Source organism: Drosophila mojavensis, unplaced genomic scaffold, assembly GCF_018153725.1.
Source record: "Drosophila mojavensis isolate 15081-1352.22 unplaced genomic scaffold, ASM1815372v1 contig_74, whole genome shotgun sequence".
Classification (NCBI taxonomy): domain Eukaryota; kingdom Metazoa; phylum Arthropoda; class Insecta; order Diptera; family Drosophilidae; genus Drosophila; species Drosophila mojavensis.
The window spans coordinates 10,828,577-10,849,045 of NW_025318899.1; the positions used below are offsets into that span (position 1 = coordinate 10,828,577).

The window sequence follows — 20,469 nt, forward strand, 5'->3', positions numbered from 1 at the left end:
CTAATGATAAAGGGCATTTATAAATATTTTTAAATAAAAGATAAGATAAACTTTCATACAAGAATGTATATGATTTTTTATACATTTTATATAAAGTCAATAACAAAGCTAATTATGCAGTAATTTTAAAATAAAAATTTTATGTTTAATAGAATATTTATATATTATTTTTATTAAATTTCTATAAAAAAAAAAATCATAAAATATTTACATATTAATTTTTTTCCATTTTTTAATGAATTTTTTTCCATTCTTTTCATGGAAAACACTAAGACTACACTGAGAAAAATTTGCATATATATAAGCATATGCATTTTTAAATTTTATATTTAATATTTAATATGCGAGGGTGGCTTGACAACTTTACTATATTCAGCTAAGTTGCCAAGCTTAATTTATAAATTATTTTTCTTTGACTCAAAGTTTCTCTCTCTGTCTGCTTTCAATATATGACTCATAATTTGCCTCGAAGTGCTATTGCATTTCGGCCTACTCTTGCCTTGCAATTAGGCCAGCTAACTTCATTGGCCGACTCCTGGTCAACTTTAGTTGTCGACTCACCATTTCGCCTGGCAAACTCTGAATTGCAGTGAGCCCCTCTGTGGGCGGCCACACCCTATCACCCTATCGGCGCACAGCTGATGGCTAGGTAGCATTTTATAGTTTTGTGCATTGGTTTTGGCCCGCTGCCAAGGCGTCTGCCATCTTGATAAAGTGTTAGCCAAAAAATGTACGCCACATTAGTGGCAGACGACGACGGCGACAAAGACGGACGGAATGGCGTGAGAGGGGCCATGAGGGAAGGGGGGTGGCTGGGGTAGTGGGTGAGGTGGTTAGGTTTTCGCTGCTGCCAATACAAATACACAGACACACACATAGGCACAGTCAGCAGCAGCCAACAAATCCGTTTTGGCCATGTGTGAGTGTGTTTTACTTGAAGAAATAGAAATGTCATTTGACAAAACGAGCACGAGAAACCAACAACAACAGCAACAACAGCAACAACAACAAGAAGCTACGTTGCCAAAATGTCAAGCAAATGCAGCCGCAAACTAATTGCCAAGCGGCTAAAAGCAAATGAAAATCCAACTAACTTAATGAACCGCCCCTTGGCTCCCTCAACGTGCCGTCCTCTGCAGGAATTTACAGCACTGGATAAACTGTTTGTGCTATGGCCAAAAATACCAAAAAAAAAAAAAAAAACAGAGGCAACAGCAGGGGAAAACATTCATTGCATATTTTATGAATACGCTCATAAATGTGTGTGCCTGCTCACCTGTACTCCAGCTACCTGTCCGTCTGTCCGTCTGTCTGTCTGCCTGTCACACTCATCAATTATGCAGGTTAGACAACGAACGTCTAGAGCTTTGACAGGATACGGCCCCAGGATATAGCCAGCATTGGCTGGCCAACACAGCAGCAAATTAGTGGCCATAAGCTAATGCATATTTGATACAGCCTAGCTGCTCATTGAAAGATAGTTAGATAGATTGATGTAGATGTAGAGGTAGATGTACAGGTAGATGTACAGGTAGCTACACATTTCTGCATAGACAGGTGAGCACTTGTATCTCTGCCTTGTGCCTTTCGCTTGAGCAAATGACATTTTGACAGCGCCAGATACTTGACACAAATGAGCTTTGAGCTAGGCACGCTCACAATGTGGAGCTATGTAAATGGATCTATATGAATAAAGCTCCGGGAAATCGATAAAAACAAAACACGAATAGTAAATCACAGCAACTGTTTGCAAATTATAAACAAATTGCTAAATTGTTTAGCTTGAGCTTAAGTATAACAAATTCTAAGTAGTTAAACTAGTTAAGAGACAATTGTTAATGAGAACGTTTAAGTGTTAAAATTCTTTTTTTTTTTTTTTTTTAGAGAAATTATAAAATGTATTTATTTACAGTTTAGCGCACCGCTACCTAATTGGTAACTTAATCTAAATAGATATTTACAAAAAAAATAAAAATTTTTAAATATTTATATACGAGTATATACAAAATTAACGTTTATTATTTATTTATTTATTTTTCATTTATTTATTATTATTATTACTTTTTTTTGTTCTCCAATACATAAAATATTTAAATTATTTTTAAGCCACATTATTCAACTTTTATATTGAGCTTTTGCCATATATTTTAAAATGATAAAATAAAAAATAAAAAATCCTATGTACCTATATATAAAATATACTTATATTTCTATATATAATGAAATGAAAGAGACTACTGGAATCGTATTTCACTTATCAAAGCTTAGATAACGTCAAATAACTGTAACTACTTTCCACTGGAAGAGCTTCTCATGAAACTCTACATATATCATCAATCAATAAATAAATAATCTCTTCAGTTTTCTCTATTGTTCTGCTATTTTCTGTCAACTTCCGCACACACATCTGATTTCCCTGTATACCAAAGTATATCTCTATCAATCTCTATTAAGTTCTTATAGCCATCTAAAACCATCTGCTCTTATGCAAATATCACTCCATCGATCTCTCGCACTCAGCTTTAATAGCTGCCCTTTTTATACACAAATACCCAGACTCGCTTCATAGATTTCCTGTTGCCCACACACACACACACACACAGTCGATTTGAGTACATGCTCATATTTCATTTAAACAACGAAAAAAAAATTGCTTTGTTTTGCTTTGGGCTAACAGCATAATCGTTTGTTTACAGCCTGCCATAATATACAAATCGCCAGCTCTCAATAAACTCTAGCCAGAGAGCCACGCCCACAAAAAAAAAAAACTGAAAACTGAACCACTCGAAAAAAGAAATATTTATAAAAACAAAAAGGGAAAATATACAAATTCGCAATGCTTGCAATTTCTGTAGGCAGTCGAAATTGATTTATGCGCACTTTAACAGTAAACACTATCCTATAAGCTACAAATACATATAGTATATATAGACAGACACATGCATGCATACATATACAAATTTCCTCGACTTAATTGTGTGTATAAGAAATCCGCCTTGACAAATGAGCACAACATTTGTTATGAAATGTTTATTGTTATTATTTATTATTAGTTAGATGATATCGTTAGCTAGCTATCTCACTCGCACACACCCTCTTTTATAATTCCCGACTGCACATAATTCTAAGAAACTCTAATCGCTTGGCATCGTAAAACCCGAAGGCCAATTCCCATGATCTTTTATTGCAGCTAACGAAACCCTCTTCGAACTGCACTGCCTACGCCTCTGCCCGTGCACTATCAGCGTTAATTGAGCCGCTATATCAATCGATTTCCGGCGCTTAACGCAACAATTTTAATTTCATTAAAGGCTGCCTTTCTTCTTTGCGAATTTCTGTTTCGCGAACCGCCAAAAGAATGCCAAAATATATATATGTATATATATATATATATATATATAGGCGTAGAGCATGCGAGACTATAAAGATATCCAGCAAGTTAATATTTTATGATTCTATTCAATTTCTATTTCTATGCTATTTGTGCTCAATATTTTTAGGGTTTATCTGACAACAGCCACACCCCTATTTACCTGTATCTCTTAGCTTATCAATGGGCAGACTATCCAAGTTTTTTCTAGGGTATATAGAGCTCGCTCTAAATTTATGAGTCTTAGCTAAGCAAAACTATTTTAAAACAATCGATTATTACGTCAGCAGCTAAACAAACGTAAATGCCTCAAATTAAGAAACAAATTATATATATATATGAAAAAAAAAGAAAAACATGTATACACATGGATATATATGTATGTGTGCTTAAATATATATGAATATATCTATACAGTTATGTGTACATCAAAATATTTCATGTACCGACTCAAAATGCTATTGTACACAAAAATATTTGGCAATTAAAAAAAAAGCCAAAAAGCAAGCGAAAGACACAAAGAGAAGAAGAACAAGAAAATTAGAAGCCAACATGAAAATTGAAATGAAAATGAATTTTAAGGTAAATTTGCTGTGTGGGCGTGGAACATGAACAACAGACGCACATCAGAAGCAGCAACAGCAGCAACAGCAGCGGCAGCAGAGATAACGGACAGTGGGGGCGGAGAGGCGTGGGGAATTTTTACATATTTGGTAGGGGGTCGCATTTGTTCCAAATTGCATTTAGCATGGTTGCTGCAACTGTTGTAATCGCTGCATTTATATAGCTTAAAATTCATTTTTAGAATTTGCATTTCGAATATAGAAAATTTTACAATTCTTAAATATTTGTTTATTTGCACACACTCACACACACGCAAAAGCTTAGCATTATCATAATCATCAGCCTGACTATCAACATCATCATTATCATTATCAAGAGCAGCGACTGACGTCATTCGACTCGTGTGAGTGTGTGAGCTGTATATATACATATATATATATATATTTTTTTTTTTTTTGCTTCTCTTTTTGTATTCACATTAGACCTAAAGGTCGCCAGCTTGATTACGTTAAGGCGCCAAACGGTTTTATTTGTGTATGGGTATAGCCTGCACCTAGGGGTAGAAGGGATAGGAAGCGCTTGAGATGGCAAAACATAAATCGTTGAGCTTAGCAAAGCAATTATTAAGCATAATGAATAGATGGCCATACATTCCTCAATTATCGATAACCAATAATAAATTATTTATTATTTATCGATAATTCAAAGCAATATATCTTATCTTCATATTAGACTAGTGTGTCAACAATAATAGCTAAACAGCTTAATTAATAATTTATCGATAACCGATTATAGCATATATCAGGACATACACCTCCAAATTGATATGACCTCAACATATTTATAAATCAAATTACACAAATTTCCCATTCTCATACTCGTATGTAAATAGCTAGTATTGCTATCCGATTACTGTATTTATCGATAATCACACACAGCGCAAATTTCCGTATGCATATTTAATGCTCCGTAATTGAAGCATGAGCAATACAAATAAATTTGTTTTTGATTTGCGGCCTTTTGTTGCGGCCTCAACGTGAGCAAATATTAGCCAGAGAACGGTGCGTATACTTAATGCTCGCTCAGCCTTGAGCATGGGGGAAATGCGACTGCGAAAACGTAAGATAGTACACAGATAGCAACAGCAGCAGTAAAAGCAGCAGCAGCAACTTTTGTTAAGATTAAGTGCTTTGTATCCTTAGACCCCACAAGCGCACGTATGCGTATGAGTAATATTTACACATTCATACGCACAGTGGTACATGGCGTAACATAGTTAGTCTCGTGCTCGTTCGTTGGGGCCATTAAATGTTACCGAATCTGTTACGTATTTGCAACTCACAGCTTATTTCATCATCTTCTCCTTGTTGTACACTAATAAAACGCAACACTTGCTAAATAAAAAATTTGCACAACAAACAAGTTGAGCAAACGCGCAGGCAAACACGAGCAGAGCACGGCTAAACTAATTTGAGAATTTGCAAATCTTTCATGGCCGTTCAACTGAAGCTCGTGACGCGGCCAGGCACACATACACAATTTTCAATTGCTTGAAAGAGGGTGAAAGATATGAAAGATGAGAGCAGAGATAATGGGATAAAACTTAAAATTTTTAAATTGTGTTTGGGTAAGCTGTGGCCAGAAATGGGCTAGCGACTTGTATATACTAAAACTGTAATAGAAATCAATATTCCTTAGTATGTTAGACAATAATATTCTAGATTATTGCTAGAATAGGCGCATAGCTAGTAGCAAAAGTAATAGCTAAAACCTAAAACTAAACTAGAGCAATGAGCAACTATACGTGATAGAAAACGACGCCTGGATAAAGTTTTAAAATATATATACATATTTATATATAATAACCTATTCTCCGCCTCATCAACTCCATGCCCCGCCTAAAAGGTCCGCACAGCAAGGATATTTTAACGGACTGCCAAGTTGGTTAATAATTTAAACACGCGCTGCAAATCAAGCAAAATTTACTTAATGTAGAGTAAAAAACAACGAGCGGGGGGAAATGGGGACGGTAATACATATTGTCAAGTCAAGCAAGTCAAAGCAGAAGCGTGTGATGGGCAATGAGTGTGAGTGTGAGTGTGTGTGTGTGTGTGTGGGCACGTATGTGTGTGTCGCACACGTAGAACGCTAACTTGGCTTAAGACGCTTCAAGTTGACTTACATTTGCACACACAGTTATAGAGTGAGTTAGTGTGAGTATAGGTGTATAGGTGTGAGTGTACGTGTGTGTGTATTGCCGGCACACAACAAGACAATAACAATTACACCAGCAGGCAAAAACAAGCAAACGGAGCTACTAAAACAAAAGCAAAGACAAAAGCAAAAACAAAACAAAATCAAAGCCAAAAGCAAACGCAAAGGCGCAGCAGAGAGAGAGAGAGAGCGGCTCGAGAGCGTGAGCGCGCCTAAGCTGCGCAGAACTCTACACGCCGTGTAGAGTTAGTCAATTGTGCGAGTGCCTCTCTCTCACACACACTCTCTTATGTGCGTGTGTGTGGCGCTGTGTGTGGGCGTACTGCCTGGCTTTTCGAACATGTCCTTCGAATTTCCGGGTTTTGCTACTTTGACATTTGCAACATGCTGCCATGAGAGAGAGAGACAGAGAGAGCGAGCGAATGAGCACCGCTAAAGAGAGCGCGAACTGTGAGCGAGCGAGTGAGTGCGAAAGAGCAGGCAAAAACATTCCATAGCTGCCGCTGCCGCTGCCGCTGTCGCTGCTGCTGCCGCTGCTGCTTCGGCTGCTGCTTCCTGTTTACAACCAACACATGTTGGGGCCCGACTGGGCTATGTGGGTCTGTGTGTCGTTCGCTTTAGCGTTGTCCTTTCGTGCCGGGCCAACACAGCCATTAAGAGTGTCGATTGTGGGTGGGCGGGTGTGTGAGAGTGTGAGTGCGAGAGGGGCAGGAGCAGGGAAGACTGTGTGCTGCATGTATTGTATGACGGACGCAAAGTTCAACAAAAGTATTTCTTTTCGTTCCTCTTTCTGAATTTCTTTTTTTTTTTTTTTTTGTATTTTCGTCCATTGTATTTCGATTTTTGCAGGCATGTCCTTATTTTTATATATATATATATTATTTTTTTTTTTGTCTGATTTTTACGTGCTCGGCTCTTATGCTGCTTCTTGTTTTTGACGTCATGCGCAAACAAATGAAGTCAACATTATTTCATTTATGGATTTTATTATTAATGTTGATTTGATGTTGTTATTGTTGTTGCTATTATTGTTGTTTGCGTATTTTTAGTGCCCTTTTTGCTTACTGCTCAAAGGCTTTCGTGACTGTTTTCAACTTCCTGCCTCAGCTGCTTGCTGTTGTTGTTGCCGCTATTCCAGTTGTTGTTCATCATTTTGCCAACACAATTCCGGCGGCAACGCCTACGGTGCCTAAAACAACAACAACAACAACAACAACTACAACGGCAACAACACCAACGGCACAAATGCCAAAATCGTATTGCCTGCTTTCAGGCGCCGCCGCCAGCAGCGCACGTGTGTGCGGCTGTGTGTGTGTACGTGTGTGTGTCTCACTGCAAGCTTTTGGCTTGGTTTGGATTTAAGGCATAGCCATATATACACACTCACACACACATACATATAGAAATATATATGTCTGCCTGCTGCTCGCTTTGTGGTATTTAACCTTAATTTGATTTTTTCCACGTTTTTTTTTTTTTTTGCTTACGTTTCGTTATGTTTGTTGTTGTTGTTGCTGCTGCTGCTGCCTTTTACAGGTAGCTCGTCCTTGCCCAGCGCGTGTGTGTAAGTGCCCTGGCATGCCTTATTCCTTGTTGGCTTCCTTTTCAGCCTTTGCGTTGCTGTTCTGGCTTTTTAAAGAGTTTGAGTTGCGGCATTGATTAAACAATTTGCTGCCAGGCCAAAAAAAAAATGCAATAGAAATCGTCTAACCAGCTGCTAGCCTCTTGTTGTTGTTGTTGCTTTTAAAATAGCCGCATAAACAAATTGTTTGACCGCATTTCGTGACAACAAAACGATACCCAAACAACAAATGAGCATCAGCTGCTCTGCTTGACAAACGCACAGCATGCAAGTGCCCCGCCCCACCCCAGCCCCGCCTCAGCGACCGTTCCTTTGCTACGCATGAAACATTTAGTTTATGAAAATATTTTTCACACTTTATCAAATTAGATTTTGTTGTGCTTTTGTTTTCGTAGTTTTCTTTTCAGATGAAAATATTGCGTATACGCAGCGTGAAACGCAAAATTTATATGCGAATATTTTTGATTCAATTAAATTTTGTGCACATTAAGAATGAAATATGTTTGTGTTAATAATTGTTAAAAAGTCATGGCCCAAAAGCTTTTGAAGTTAGCCTAGCCGTAGAAATAGAAAATTAAATGGGAAATTAATTAATTTAGCGTAAATAACGTATACACGATTAATATACATATTGCTATTTATTTTAATAAAAATAAATATTAATTCGTATTGGAATTTTCCAACAATTTATTAAGCTTCAATGCGACTCAGAAAAAATTTCGCATACGCAACGTTAAACCAACAATTTTTATAGAAAATATATTCTATAAACTTTTATTTAATTTGCTTTGCTTTGCTTCAGTTTGCCTTTCGGCTCTTTATAACTGCCTCTACAGTAAAAAAAAAAAAAAAAACGTTATTTATGTGTTTTTAAACTTATTTTTTATGTCGAAAGGCAAAAGTTTTTATGATTCGCTTTTTATGGCATAATTCTTAATGCAGTTTACTTGTTAAATAAGTTTTCAAATATGAAAACAAAACAAAAGATATACATACATATATATACATAGGGGTATATAAATAATTTACATATTTCACAAATATTTGCACAATGTAAAGGCAACGCGCCCAACTTTCAGCACGTTTTCATGTGAAACGCCTCAGAATTTGCCAAGATTTCAAAATACAAAATTCCATTCAAGTGTTTGCTTAGCATTTCATACTCTACCTAAGGGTAATATAAACTTGTGATGGAATGTGTAAGTCATGTGAGAGAAGCGCGAGAAAGAGAGAGACTAGAGACTAGAGACTAGAGACTAGAGACTAGAGACTAGAGACTAAAGACTAGAGACTAGAGACTAGAGACTAGAGACTAGAGACTAGAGACTAGAGACTAGAGACTAGAGACTAGAGACTAGAGACTAGAGACTAGAGACTAGAGACTAGAGACTAGAGACTAGAGACTAGAGACTAGAGACTAGAGACTAGAGACTAGAGACTAGAGACTAGACACTAGAGACTAGACACTAGAGACTAGACACTAGAGACTAGAGACTAGAGACTAGAGACTAGAGACTAGAGACTAGAGACTAGAGACTAGAGACTAGAGACTAGAGACTAGAGACTAGAGACTAGAGACTAGAGACTAGAGACTAGAGACTAGAGACTAGAGACTAGAGACTAGAGACTAGAGACTAGAGACTAGAGACTAGAGACTAGAGACTAGAGACTAGAGACTAGAGACTAGAGACTAGAGACTAGAGACTAGAGACTAGAGACTAGAGACTAGAGACTAGAGACTAGAGACTAGAGACTAGAGACTAGAGACTAGAGACTAGAGACTAGAGACTAGAGACTAGAGACTAGAGACTAGAGACTAGAGACTAGAGACTAGAGACTAGAGACTAGAGACTAGAGACTAGAGACTAGAGACTAGAGACTAGAGACTAGAGACTAGAGACTAGAGACTAGAGACGAGGGAATAACGACTAGAGACCAGACTAGTGTATATTTACATATCTCATTTTCTCAATCTCACATTTTCAAACTTCTCCAGAGTATTTGCAATTCGTCTTGGCATCAATTTCCTCCCTTTCTTGTCCACTTGGCCGTGTGAACATTGTAAAATTTTCAATTAAAACTTTTAATTGCCAAAGAAGCTGCAAAACTTTACCAAGTTCGTCGTTTCGATTTGGATTACAGCAACAACAACAACAGCAACAACAACTAGAGTTCGCAGGTAAACTTGCCTGCAACTGCACCGCTTGCAGCTTACCACATGCCACACGCCGCATGCCGCATGCCCCACTCAAGCTATAGATACATCGTATCATGCTGCAACTTTCGAGTGCGCCACTTGCGCCATTTGTCAAGCTGTCTGTGCGCAAGTGTTGCAATTGCGGAATGCGAGGCTTATCAATGTGATGGACTATAAAAAACACACACACACACGCACACATACAAACACGATTATGTCACAGCAAGTGAGCTATATAAATGGCAAATATGGGTGTATATGTCACATTTGTGATTAGCTGCTAATTTGCAATCAATATCAATACAACAACAATAACAACAACCACTACAACTACAACAATTCCTAATTGACAGCTGAAGTGGCCAAAGCCAATGATTTTGATTGGCAGCCAAACTATTTTCTTTTTTTTATGATGACAGCAAACAAACTTTTCATATATCAAACCCGATATAGCTATACATATATACCCGATATTTTTCCTGCCAACTGCTGTGCCTTATGCATTATTAACATGCACATCGAATGCCATTCGAACATGCCAAAACAACTGAAGAGAACACGCGAAAAGTTTGCTTTAAATGCAATTTTTGGTAGTCCTATATATTATGTATATATGCATTCAACTGCTCATAGAGCTAGAAAATAAATATATGATATATGTATATATATATGATATATCAATTCTGTGTCAGTAAAGATACGATATCACCTGCGCGTCTGACGCTAGACTTCAGTTTGTTTAAACATTATAAAAGATTTGTTGAATGTACGTAAGGTACATAAAGAGATTTTAATGGAATTTAACCATGTCTAGCAAATATTTGAACATTTCCATGATTTGAGAATTTCATTTTAATGAGAAATTATTTTCTTTAGAAGAGTCTGTACAGGTTTCAACTTAAACCTGAAGATAGTAACGAGAGAAGTTACAGTAAGAGCTCTAGTGACTCAATAATTTTGTGATATGCATGTTGCATATTGATTAATTTATAACAGAACTAAATACTAGATACTAAATACTAACTACGCATTTATAATATTTTACGCTTCATCAAATATATTTTTAAAATATCAAATTTGAATTGCATTACAGATTTGGAACTTTAACATAATCAAATCATAATATATTAATTATTTATTTATAGCAAAAAAAAACGTTCTCAATAGAAAGTTAGCTGAACATATAGAAACAAGCTTAAGGAATTTTTTTTTTTTTTTTCTACTTTATATAGTCTATTTATTATTATTATAGTTTTTATCAAGAAAGTCAATAAACTAATCAAGAATCTTTAAATGCCATTCGTTCAGTTGAACAACCTCCATTTAAGATCTAGATGGTTTCACTTTACCCCACTGCATTCCATTCCACGCTCAACCCATGCTTATCGCTGCTGATGCACTTCAAATGATTTCAGCTGCTGCTCAATATTTTTGTAAGGCAATTCCAGTATTCTCTTCTAGCTTTTCTCTACATTCCCACTTTTCAAATTACAACTCAATCTCTTATAGCCCACATCCCAATTCATGTTGCTCTCTCACTTTGTTCCACTATATTCCAACATTTCAAAAGTTCCACGACATTCCTATCAGAGCTATCAAAGCAATCACATGCCACTATATTCCATTCATTGAATCCGTCACAGTTCATTATATGCCCTGAAAATCTATGCTCTATCACACATTTAATGCCTGCTGCCCCTCTCAAGCTCACTCTCCCTTTCCCTCTCCCTCTGCCTTTCTCTATCAGACACTTTACAGCTCAGTCTGTCAGCAGATTATTAAACTATCATAATCTAGTTGCCGCTGGCACTTAACGCGTCCTGCCTCTAGTTCAATTACAATCTTATCTGTTCATGTTCATGTAAGATTTACCAGCTCACAGCTATCACAATTTGCCGCGCTGACCGCTTGCATCAAAAACCACCCCCCATGCCCTCCCCCTGCCACACGTCTATCCGCCTGCTAACGTATCTGTAGACTAGCTTATCTGCGTGTATTTGTTGCAGTTGTTGTTGTATTTGTATATAACTAGCGTGTGCTTTCTACAAGTTTTTAATGCGGTAATCAAGCGCTTGTTAACACACGCGGCGTATGCGCAACGTTTCACGATAAGCGCTAGCCAAGTTAAAAAAAAAAAAAAAACACACAGAAATTATGCTACAATAAATTTCACCCGGCCGTGAGTGCCGACGGAGCTGACGAGACGAGGACGGAGTGTGGGTAGAGGGGGAGTGGGGATCCATGGGGTTTGCCCTGTTCGATTGCCGGGTTTCCGCTTATTGATTTATGGAACGAGACGCAGACGGTGTCGAATCGACTTGGCCGCAGTCAAAAAGCAAAAACTAAAAATGCACAAAGCAAAGCAATTCTCTAGCCACCCCAAACACCCACAACCACCCACAGTCCCCCAACACTCAGACAGTCATACAGCTACTCTTCATTATGCTGACCGATTATGACACTTTTTAATCGCATTTTCTCGTTTTGCCTTCTGCCGTTTTTATGCTATCGATTATTCGGCCCACTGCGAATGCCCTAAACAATGGGGCAGGGGTACAGTTTATAGCAAAATATATACATATATATATATATATATATATATATATATATATATATATATATATATATATATATATATATATATATATATATATATATATATACATCAAATATCAATTATTGCAGCAATATGCTTGAATTCTGATTAAATTGCGTGGAAAAACGGTAAAGTTGGGGTCACATTATTTAAAAATTGATATTCTGCCCTGCAAACCTTTTGCCCACAGGCAAAACGGCCAAGAGAGTGGAAAATTGTGAGAATGCAGTTAAAGTTAAGCAACAGCCACGAAGTTGCCAAAAACTTTGCTTGGCCACAAGCCAAAGGGTTGACATTCCAATAAGAAGATTTTTTTATTAACATATTTTCAAAGACTTTCACACTTTGGCCTGCACTTGAGCGAAACTGTGGGAAGTTAAGAAACTGATTAAAGATAACATCGATTTCGGAAACACATTTAGAAGGATAAAGGATGAAGCAGAGCACGAATGAAAACTAAACTGTGGGTGATTTTCTTAGTATTAGAAACAAGTTTGTGAATCATGATGTATCTATTATTGATCTTACATACACTATCTCTGTACATCACAGTTTTCTCTGTCTCTGTTTGTGTTTCTGTGTTTCTCACTTTTTTTGCTCAGACTTTCGCTCTGACTCCATAAGTTTTTTTTCTTTCTCTCTCATTTTCCCTGTCTCTGCTTCTCTATGTCCCCCTTGGAATCCCAATTTTTCTCACCCCCTCTATTACACTCTTTATAACTCTATCTATCTTTCTCTCTCTATCTCACTCCATTGCTCTCTCTCTCTCTCTCTCTCTCTCTCTGTCTCCCATGTCTCTCTCTCTCCCTGTCTAGGCTTCTCTGTCTCTCTCTCTCTCTCTCTCATTATATCTTTCTCTATATATATATATCTCTACGTCCTATTCTCTCCCTCTCCCCACCTCTCACTCATTTTTTCTCTCTCTCTCTCTCTCTTCCTTTATAATTCAATTTTTCCCACTTCCTATCTCCTCCTCTCTCTCTTTCCCTCTCACCCCACATCTGTTCGACCTCCCTTGACTGTTTCCTCCAACTACCTTCAATTGTCATTCGACCGACGCACGCTTTTCTAATTCATCGAATCACTTCATTTTCGAAAAAAAAAAAAAGAAAACAGTTCCATTAATTGTAAATGAAACTAAAAATGCCCTTGACGCTGTTGTCAAATGTTTCCATACACACACACGCACACACACACTCACACACATAGAGAACGCTTATCAGGCTTATGGCCGGCGATGTCACCTCGAACTTTGCTCCATGGTGCAGGTACTTTGCTGCTCCTGCGATTCCACGACAATTCTAATCAGCAAAATGTCGAACTCAGCGCCGCAATCAATATATATTTTTGATTTCCTATATTTTTTTTTTATTTCTTGCCTTTTTTTATTATTTTTGATTATATTCTTGGCCAAACTCAATTTCGTTGAGTTGTCATGCTTAAGAGTTTTTCCCATTTTCCGTCCCGGCCTCTGGTTCGCTTTGATTTATGACATGAAAATGTCACAGCACAAAAATTCTCTTTATGCTCGAGCATTATATATTTTATAGAATTTTTTAAGCGCATTAATATGGATTTATTATAATAGATTGGCTAGATAAGCAGGGCATATTTTCGAATACTCTCGAAAGTGTGAAACGAGAAGGGCAGCCTGAGTTTGGAATTCACTTTGTAACAGAGTGCAGAAAATGGTGGCATGATGAATCGAAAGATGACAAAAGACAACGGTAGAAATAGAACAAATACCCTGTAATTTAAAATGTCCTATACATTATATTTTATTTGACTTTATTAGCTTAGCTGATAAGCGATAAATATCTAAGATAAAATGTTAACAAATATTACTGCATATGAAATAGTGAAAAACAGGGTATTTCATAGTCTAGCATTTTAGTTTTTTTTTCAAAATCTGAAAAATTCTTCGAGAAATGGACTTTAGTGTGTACTTCTCTATGATAGTATTTGACACAAATATAGGGTATGTGCTAGTCGATCTATATTAAGTGGAGTATGTTATTAAAATTTTTCGAATACCCAATGGTCCTCTATATAGCACGATTTTCAAAATTTTTATAGCCTACTTCATATATATTAATATACAGGGTATCTCCCAGTCAACCATACAGCCTCTGCTCTATATTTGTTCAGAACTTTTGGCATTCATTGTGGCATTTCAACGACAAATTTCAAGTTTCAACTGCCTTAAATTAGCTGTGCTACAAAAAGTATCTTATAGATACCATTTCAAACAAATTGTATCTGTCAGATATAATTGTGTATTTTTTTACTTTTTTTTTTCATGGATCTAAGACTTACCATTAATGCCGCTGATCAGTGGATAATTACCATCACGGCCGCCGATTAAGTTTTTTAAGCCAGTTTCGATCAGTGTTGGGGACGATCGCTCCCTGTCGCTCATTTTTTCATAAAAAATTTGTCAATTTTGTGATTATACACGAAATTTTACAAAAACAAGTTTTGTTTTTTTTTTTATATGTTATTTTAGGTAACTTTTGCGTATTATTTTTCGTGTAACTTTTTTATAGATGCTTCTTAATACGACTCACAACAATAATAATAATAATAATTGCTTAGTGTAAAAAACTTTAGTTTTTTACTTTATTTGATTTTGATTTTTTTGCTTTTTATGTTTTTAACTGGATTTTTTTATTTTGTTGTTTGTAGTTGAAATCACAATGTAGAAAAAATGAATGTTTCTTTTTTCAATAATATTTATTTGTATATGCTAAATTCAATATAAATGTTAAATATTGCACGTTAACGTTTCTTTATTGCTTGGCTAAATATGTTTGTTGTTGTTGTTTATGTATATATATTTCTATATAGATATATATATTTTTTATCTTTAAATTTATATTTGTTTGTTTTTAATGTGTATATATATATATAATTATTTATGCTGCTCGCTATAAATAAAGGCACCGCGAATTCATTCAACAATTTGTTTGCGTTATTCTTTTCTTTTTTTATTAATTTATTTATGACTTTCTTCTTGCTCTTCTTCTCCTCTCCTCTTTTTTGGTGTTAACAATAACAGGCGTTTGGCAAATAACAATTAAATAATGTCCATAAAAAATAAAAACACGAAACAAAAAAAGTTTCTTGAAATCTATTTGATGTGAAATTTGTAATTAATTATTTATTTATATTTGTTAAGCGTTTTAGGTGTAATTTGTTGCATTTGCTAATTGCGCTTTTTTGTGTTTTTTTTTTTATTTTTTATTTATATATATTTATTTATTTGTAGCTTGCGTTCTTTCAAATGCCGTTGCGTTTGAATTGAATTTTCTTTCAGTTTTCTTTTTTTATTTTTCCCGTTGACAGTTTCTCATGACGTTGTTGTTGTAGAACGTTTAACGTTGCTGTAGGCTTTTCTTGTTTTATTTTAGCTATATTTTATTTAGCTTTTTTATTATTTTATTTTGTTTTTTTTTTTTTTTTTTTTTTTTTGTGTTGCTGTGGCACTAAAAATAAAATCAATTGCTTTGCTCTTCTTTATTTTTATAGTATTTATTTTTTATTTTCTAGAGATGTGTTCTCTCGTGTTTCTGTTGTTTTATGTAGTTGGTATTTATTGTACAGTTATAAAGCACTAGTATGGCATAGTTAACAAACTTAATAAACAGTTAGGGTTGTGGGCCTTCACGGAAATCAGCGCCCGGCGTGCGACAAGGACAGCAAGTATTCTGTTTGAGCTTTGTCTGATCGAGCTGATGGTGGCGGTCGGTCGCTGGTGGGCGGTGGGTGTAGTATACCTACACTCACACACACGCGCGCACACTAGCTTTAGCACTTTGGCTCTTACACTCAAACACACGCGCGCGCGCGCACACACACACGCAGGCACACGACAGGACACACACACGACGAGCCGAAAATCGATGAGAAATGTTGACAGCTCACCGACGCACACACACTAACACACGCACACGCACGCACACACAGACTAGCAAAAATACACGCTGTATATGCTGTTGTTTTTTTTTTCTGCACGAATTGATTAAGGCGTTGGAAAACGCGCGCGTTTCTTTCGCGATTCGCTAGCTGTTTTGTTTTGTCCTTGTGGTCAAATAATTTGGTGTAGCTGCTTCTATTGGTGTTGTTGTTAGAGCGCGTGGCGTGTATTTGTTTTTTTTTCTTTTTGGTTATTGCTGCTGCTGCTGACGCTGCTGCTGCCGCTGCCTGACGACGACTGTTCGTTTTGTGCGGTCTTCGGGCGTTGTGGGTGTCGTCGACGTAGCCGCTGTCGCTGTCGCTGTCGTTCTGCCGCTGTAGCGCTGCCGCTGCCCGCTGCCTATGCTGACTGAGCGCGCATGTGACAAGAGCGAGACGCACAGTCACACACTCACACACACGCACGCAATTCGACAAATATAAGTGCACTTGGCTAGCGGTTTCGAAGTTCGTTGGGTCGCGTAGGATGCGGAAGCCGTTAAATCTCTACACAAATGAGCGCCGCTTTGACTATAGCTTCCGCTGCAGCTAGGATGCACTCCGGAGAGCGAGAGTGAGAGCGCGTGGTGAGAGAGTGGGCAGAGAGTGCGCACGAGTCAGCTGATTTACCGTATTTATATGTGTGTGAGACTGTTGTGTTTCCTTTTTGCGTTTTTGTTGTGTGTTTTATTCGCCTTGCCAATGCTTGTTGTTGTTGTTGCTAATGCTGCTTGTTGTTGTTGTGGATTTTTGCACTATGAGCGCCCGCACAAATACACATATGAAAAGCTTACACACACACACACCCGCAGAGACAAGCACTGTTGTCGTTGCTGCTGCTGTTGCCGTTGCCGTTTGCTTTGGTTGTCAGGCCAAAAAAAAACTTTTTTTTCGCCTTTTGCTTTTGTTACTAAATGTTCTTATTGGACACACGTGCTTCGTTAGTGGAACTTGATTTAATTTACTTTATTTCATGACTAATTTAGAAACATGTTTTGAATTGTCGTGAGCAATCAATTATTAATGAATACGGTTAATTTTTGCACATAGTTTTAGTTTTTATTTTTTTGCATTGAATATTCTTTGCCAATTTTTGTTGTTTGTATTTAATTTGCGTCCACACGGCTTTGGCTGTTCATCTGACTCTGACTGGGCACACGCGCTCGTTGCAAAGTGTACAAAAATCCGCTCGCTGCCAGCAATGGTAGCAGAGCCAGAGAGCGGCGCTGCTGTTAATGTGTGATTGTGTGTGAGAGAGAGCGCCCAGCGGCTAAGGGCAAGCACAAGCACAAGCACACACTCACACACTCAAATACAAAAACAGCAACAACACGCGTCGTCGGCTATGCTCTGAAACGATACAGACACAGATACGCTACAACTTAGAAGCATGCTGACGCTTTGCCATGTGGCTGCCTCGCATGCTCCCTCTCTTCCAATTTCTTACGCTCTCGGTCTGCTGCTGCTATGGCATTTACTCACCTCTCACGCTCTCACCTCTCACGAGCGCTCAGTGTAGTGGCGCCGCGTGCTGTGCACATTTTGAACTTTTATTTTTGGCAACCATTTTTGTTTTCTCGTCGTTTCGTCGCGCGCGCAACTCAATACACGACGACCGGACCGACCAAGCGGCTGGCAACCGAAGCCGAAGCTTAGCTTAGCTGCCTCGACTCTCCCTCAAGTCGTACTTCGGCAGCTCTCCGATTGAATGTTCTTGTTGTTGTTTCTAATTGGTTCCATTTGCTCTTTGGGCTTTGGGCATTTTCCACTGTCTCAAAGTTCAATTTGATATTTAGTGTGCGCGGCGCTCTCAAATGCTCGCCACCTTTCTCTCTGTCTCTCGCTCGCTCGCTGTGTATGTGTGTGTCTGTGTGTGTGTTGTCTCTCTTTGAGATCGCAGCCGGCACTCGTTCTGCCTGGCATTTTATTTATTTGTGTTATTTTAATTTACTCTGCTCGTACTATAGTTTTGCTATTACGTCAATGCGACGGCGGCGCTGACGTTTGTCTTTCCATCTGTATGTGTGTGTGTGCGAGTGCATTTGTAACTGTATAAGTAGTATCTGTGTGTGTTTTGGGCACTGCGGCAAGCGGCATTTGCTGTTCATTTCAATGTTTTTAGGTTTTTCTCTGATTTATCTGCCATACACGCGGTATAGTTTTTTTCTGCCTTCTTTTTGTTGTTATTATTTCTAATATTTGTATTTGTGTGGCTGCTGCTCAGCGACTGCGACTGCGACGCTGACGTCGCTGTAGCAGCGCTCACGTGAGTCGTTTTCATAGCTACAAAACTTTAAATGTGTGGAAATTTTTGTTGTTTTTGTTGTTGTTGTTTTTTTTTTTTTTTAATTTGTATGATTTCGTTTGCATTTTGTTGTAATTTTGTATAAATAAATATACAACAGCAACACACCACGATTGTCAGCAGCAGAAGCAACCCCTATCCCTCCATCCTCTGATCTACCATATCCCGCCTACATCGCTCACACCCTTCATATATCAACCATATAAATATGTTTTGTGCAATTTGCCAACTGAAATTGAATTTGCAATTCACGAATTGACAAAACGCGTGCAATTAGAGCTGTTGCTGTGCGAGTGGGCGTGGCCGTACCCATCAGCTCTTGTTAAGCCGCTAATGAGCAGACGAAGGGAGGATAGAAAGTAGGCGGGGCATGGCTCCATATCAAGTCAGCGAACATTTGTCGCAATCTTTATGTATATACATATGTACATATAAATAGATAGATCTGATAGCTTTTGCTTCGTCATGGGTAGCCATAAAGCAAGTGAGGCTAGGACGTCATTTCAGATAAGCACATATTATAGATTAAAGATATGCCCAGTATATTACAAATTAACCAAAATTTCAAGTGTGGGTGAGTAACAGTAAGTAGAGCAGGGGCTTAAGTACATAGATATATGTACATATGTAGTACGTTGATAATGTGAACAGATATAGCTATTACCTATCAAATAATTGTCTGTCCAAAAAATTTCCAAGTCTTTCATAATGTCGAAATTGTTAGGGAACTTGTGGAAAAATAATTAATTAAAATAAAAAAAAAATAATTAAAATAATAACTAATTTTTATATTCTTAGGAGATTATAAATTTAAGGTATAGTTATTAAATGATTTTTTGTAGGCAGGACAGATTAATTAATCCAGTCTTATCAGCGCATAGATCATACAATTTAATTTTATTTATAAATTAAATTTTATATTTTATTTCATTTATCAATATATTTAATCTTCTGTTTCATATCTGGTTCTTATCTAATTAAGCAACCCTTGTTAATGAGCATTCCAAAATTTTGAAATTAATGTGAACTGATCGTTCAGTTAGATGAGAATTTCAACCTTCAACTCGATCAACTACTACAAAGCGCACTAAATATAAAACGTATTTGCTCGAAATTATCTATTCGTATGATTTTTAGCTATTTTGGTTTCTGCCGCTGACTCATTCCACACAAACAGACAGGGACACACACACGCACAACCCGAAATATGCACAACTTAATACCCAAAATGTTGAGAGAGAAGAATATATAGAACTGTCCGGCTGTCCGCCTGTCATCATGTGACATTCTCTGTGAATGAAGGCAACTAGGAAATGGAATTGAAAATGGCAGCAACAGGAGGCAAAGGAGGTCGCTTTCAATATATCAGACATAGAGACAAGTTATATATACTATATATATGTATGTACATATATATATCCACTATATAGTCGTACAGCCAAAACGTGTTCAAGCGCAATAAATTATAAATGAGCCTCGAAGCGACGCAACTTTTGACTGTGCCCCATAGCCTCGTGGCAACCCCTGCCTGCGCCTTTGCCTTTTGCCACCTTTTCAAGAAGATCCAACAAAAGAATGACATCTCTATCTTTCACTCTCTCTGCGCTTGTGTGTGTGTGTGTATGGAACCAGCAACAGCATTGCTTGACAAGATATTATATACGTAGAAAGATACATGAACTATACA

General features: G+C 37.4%; 1 protein-coding gene and 1 long non-coding RNA gene across 8 annotated transcripts in view; both read right to left on the reverse strand.

Annotated features, from left to right (window-relative positions):
* The window catches only part of LOC6582072 (hepatic leukemia factor), a 71,765-nt gene that overhangs the window by 40,247 nt on the left and 11,049 nt on the right, over nt 1-20,469 (reverse strand). For 2 of the 7 annotated variants that reach the window (XM_015162257.3, XM_015162256.3), the window contains exon 1: nt 14,840-15,989. The exons of 2 other annotated variants lie outside the window; for them this stretch is intronic. In XM_015162257.3, coding sequence (XP_015017743.1) covers nt 14,840-14,942 — 103 coding nt within the window. In that variant the 5' untranslated portion in view covers nt 14,943-15,989. Of the gene's footprint in view, nt 1-14,839; nt 15,991-20,469 lie in introns of those variants that run through there. 3 more of the 7 variants (XM_015162254.3, XM_015162255.3, XM_044009804.1) reach the window with 3 other exon arrangements.
* Nucleotides 16,065-18,844, reverse strand: LOC116804411. Its single transcript, XR_004364412.2, has 2 exons — nt 17,960-18,844; nt 16,065-17,827 (listed from the first exon to the last, which is right to left on the reverse strand). It is a non-coding gene; the product is annotated as an uncharacterized LOC116804411 (long non-coding RNA).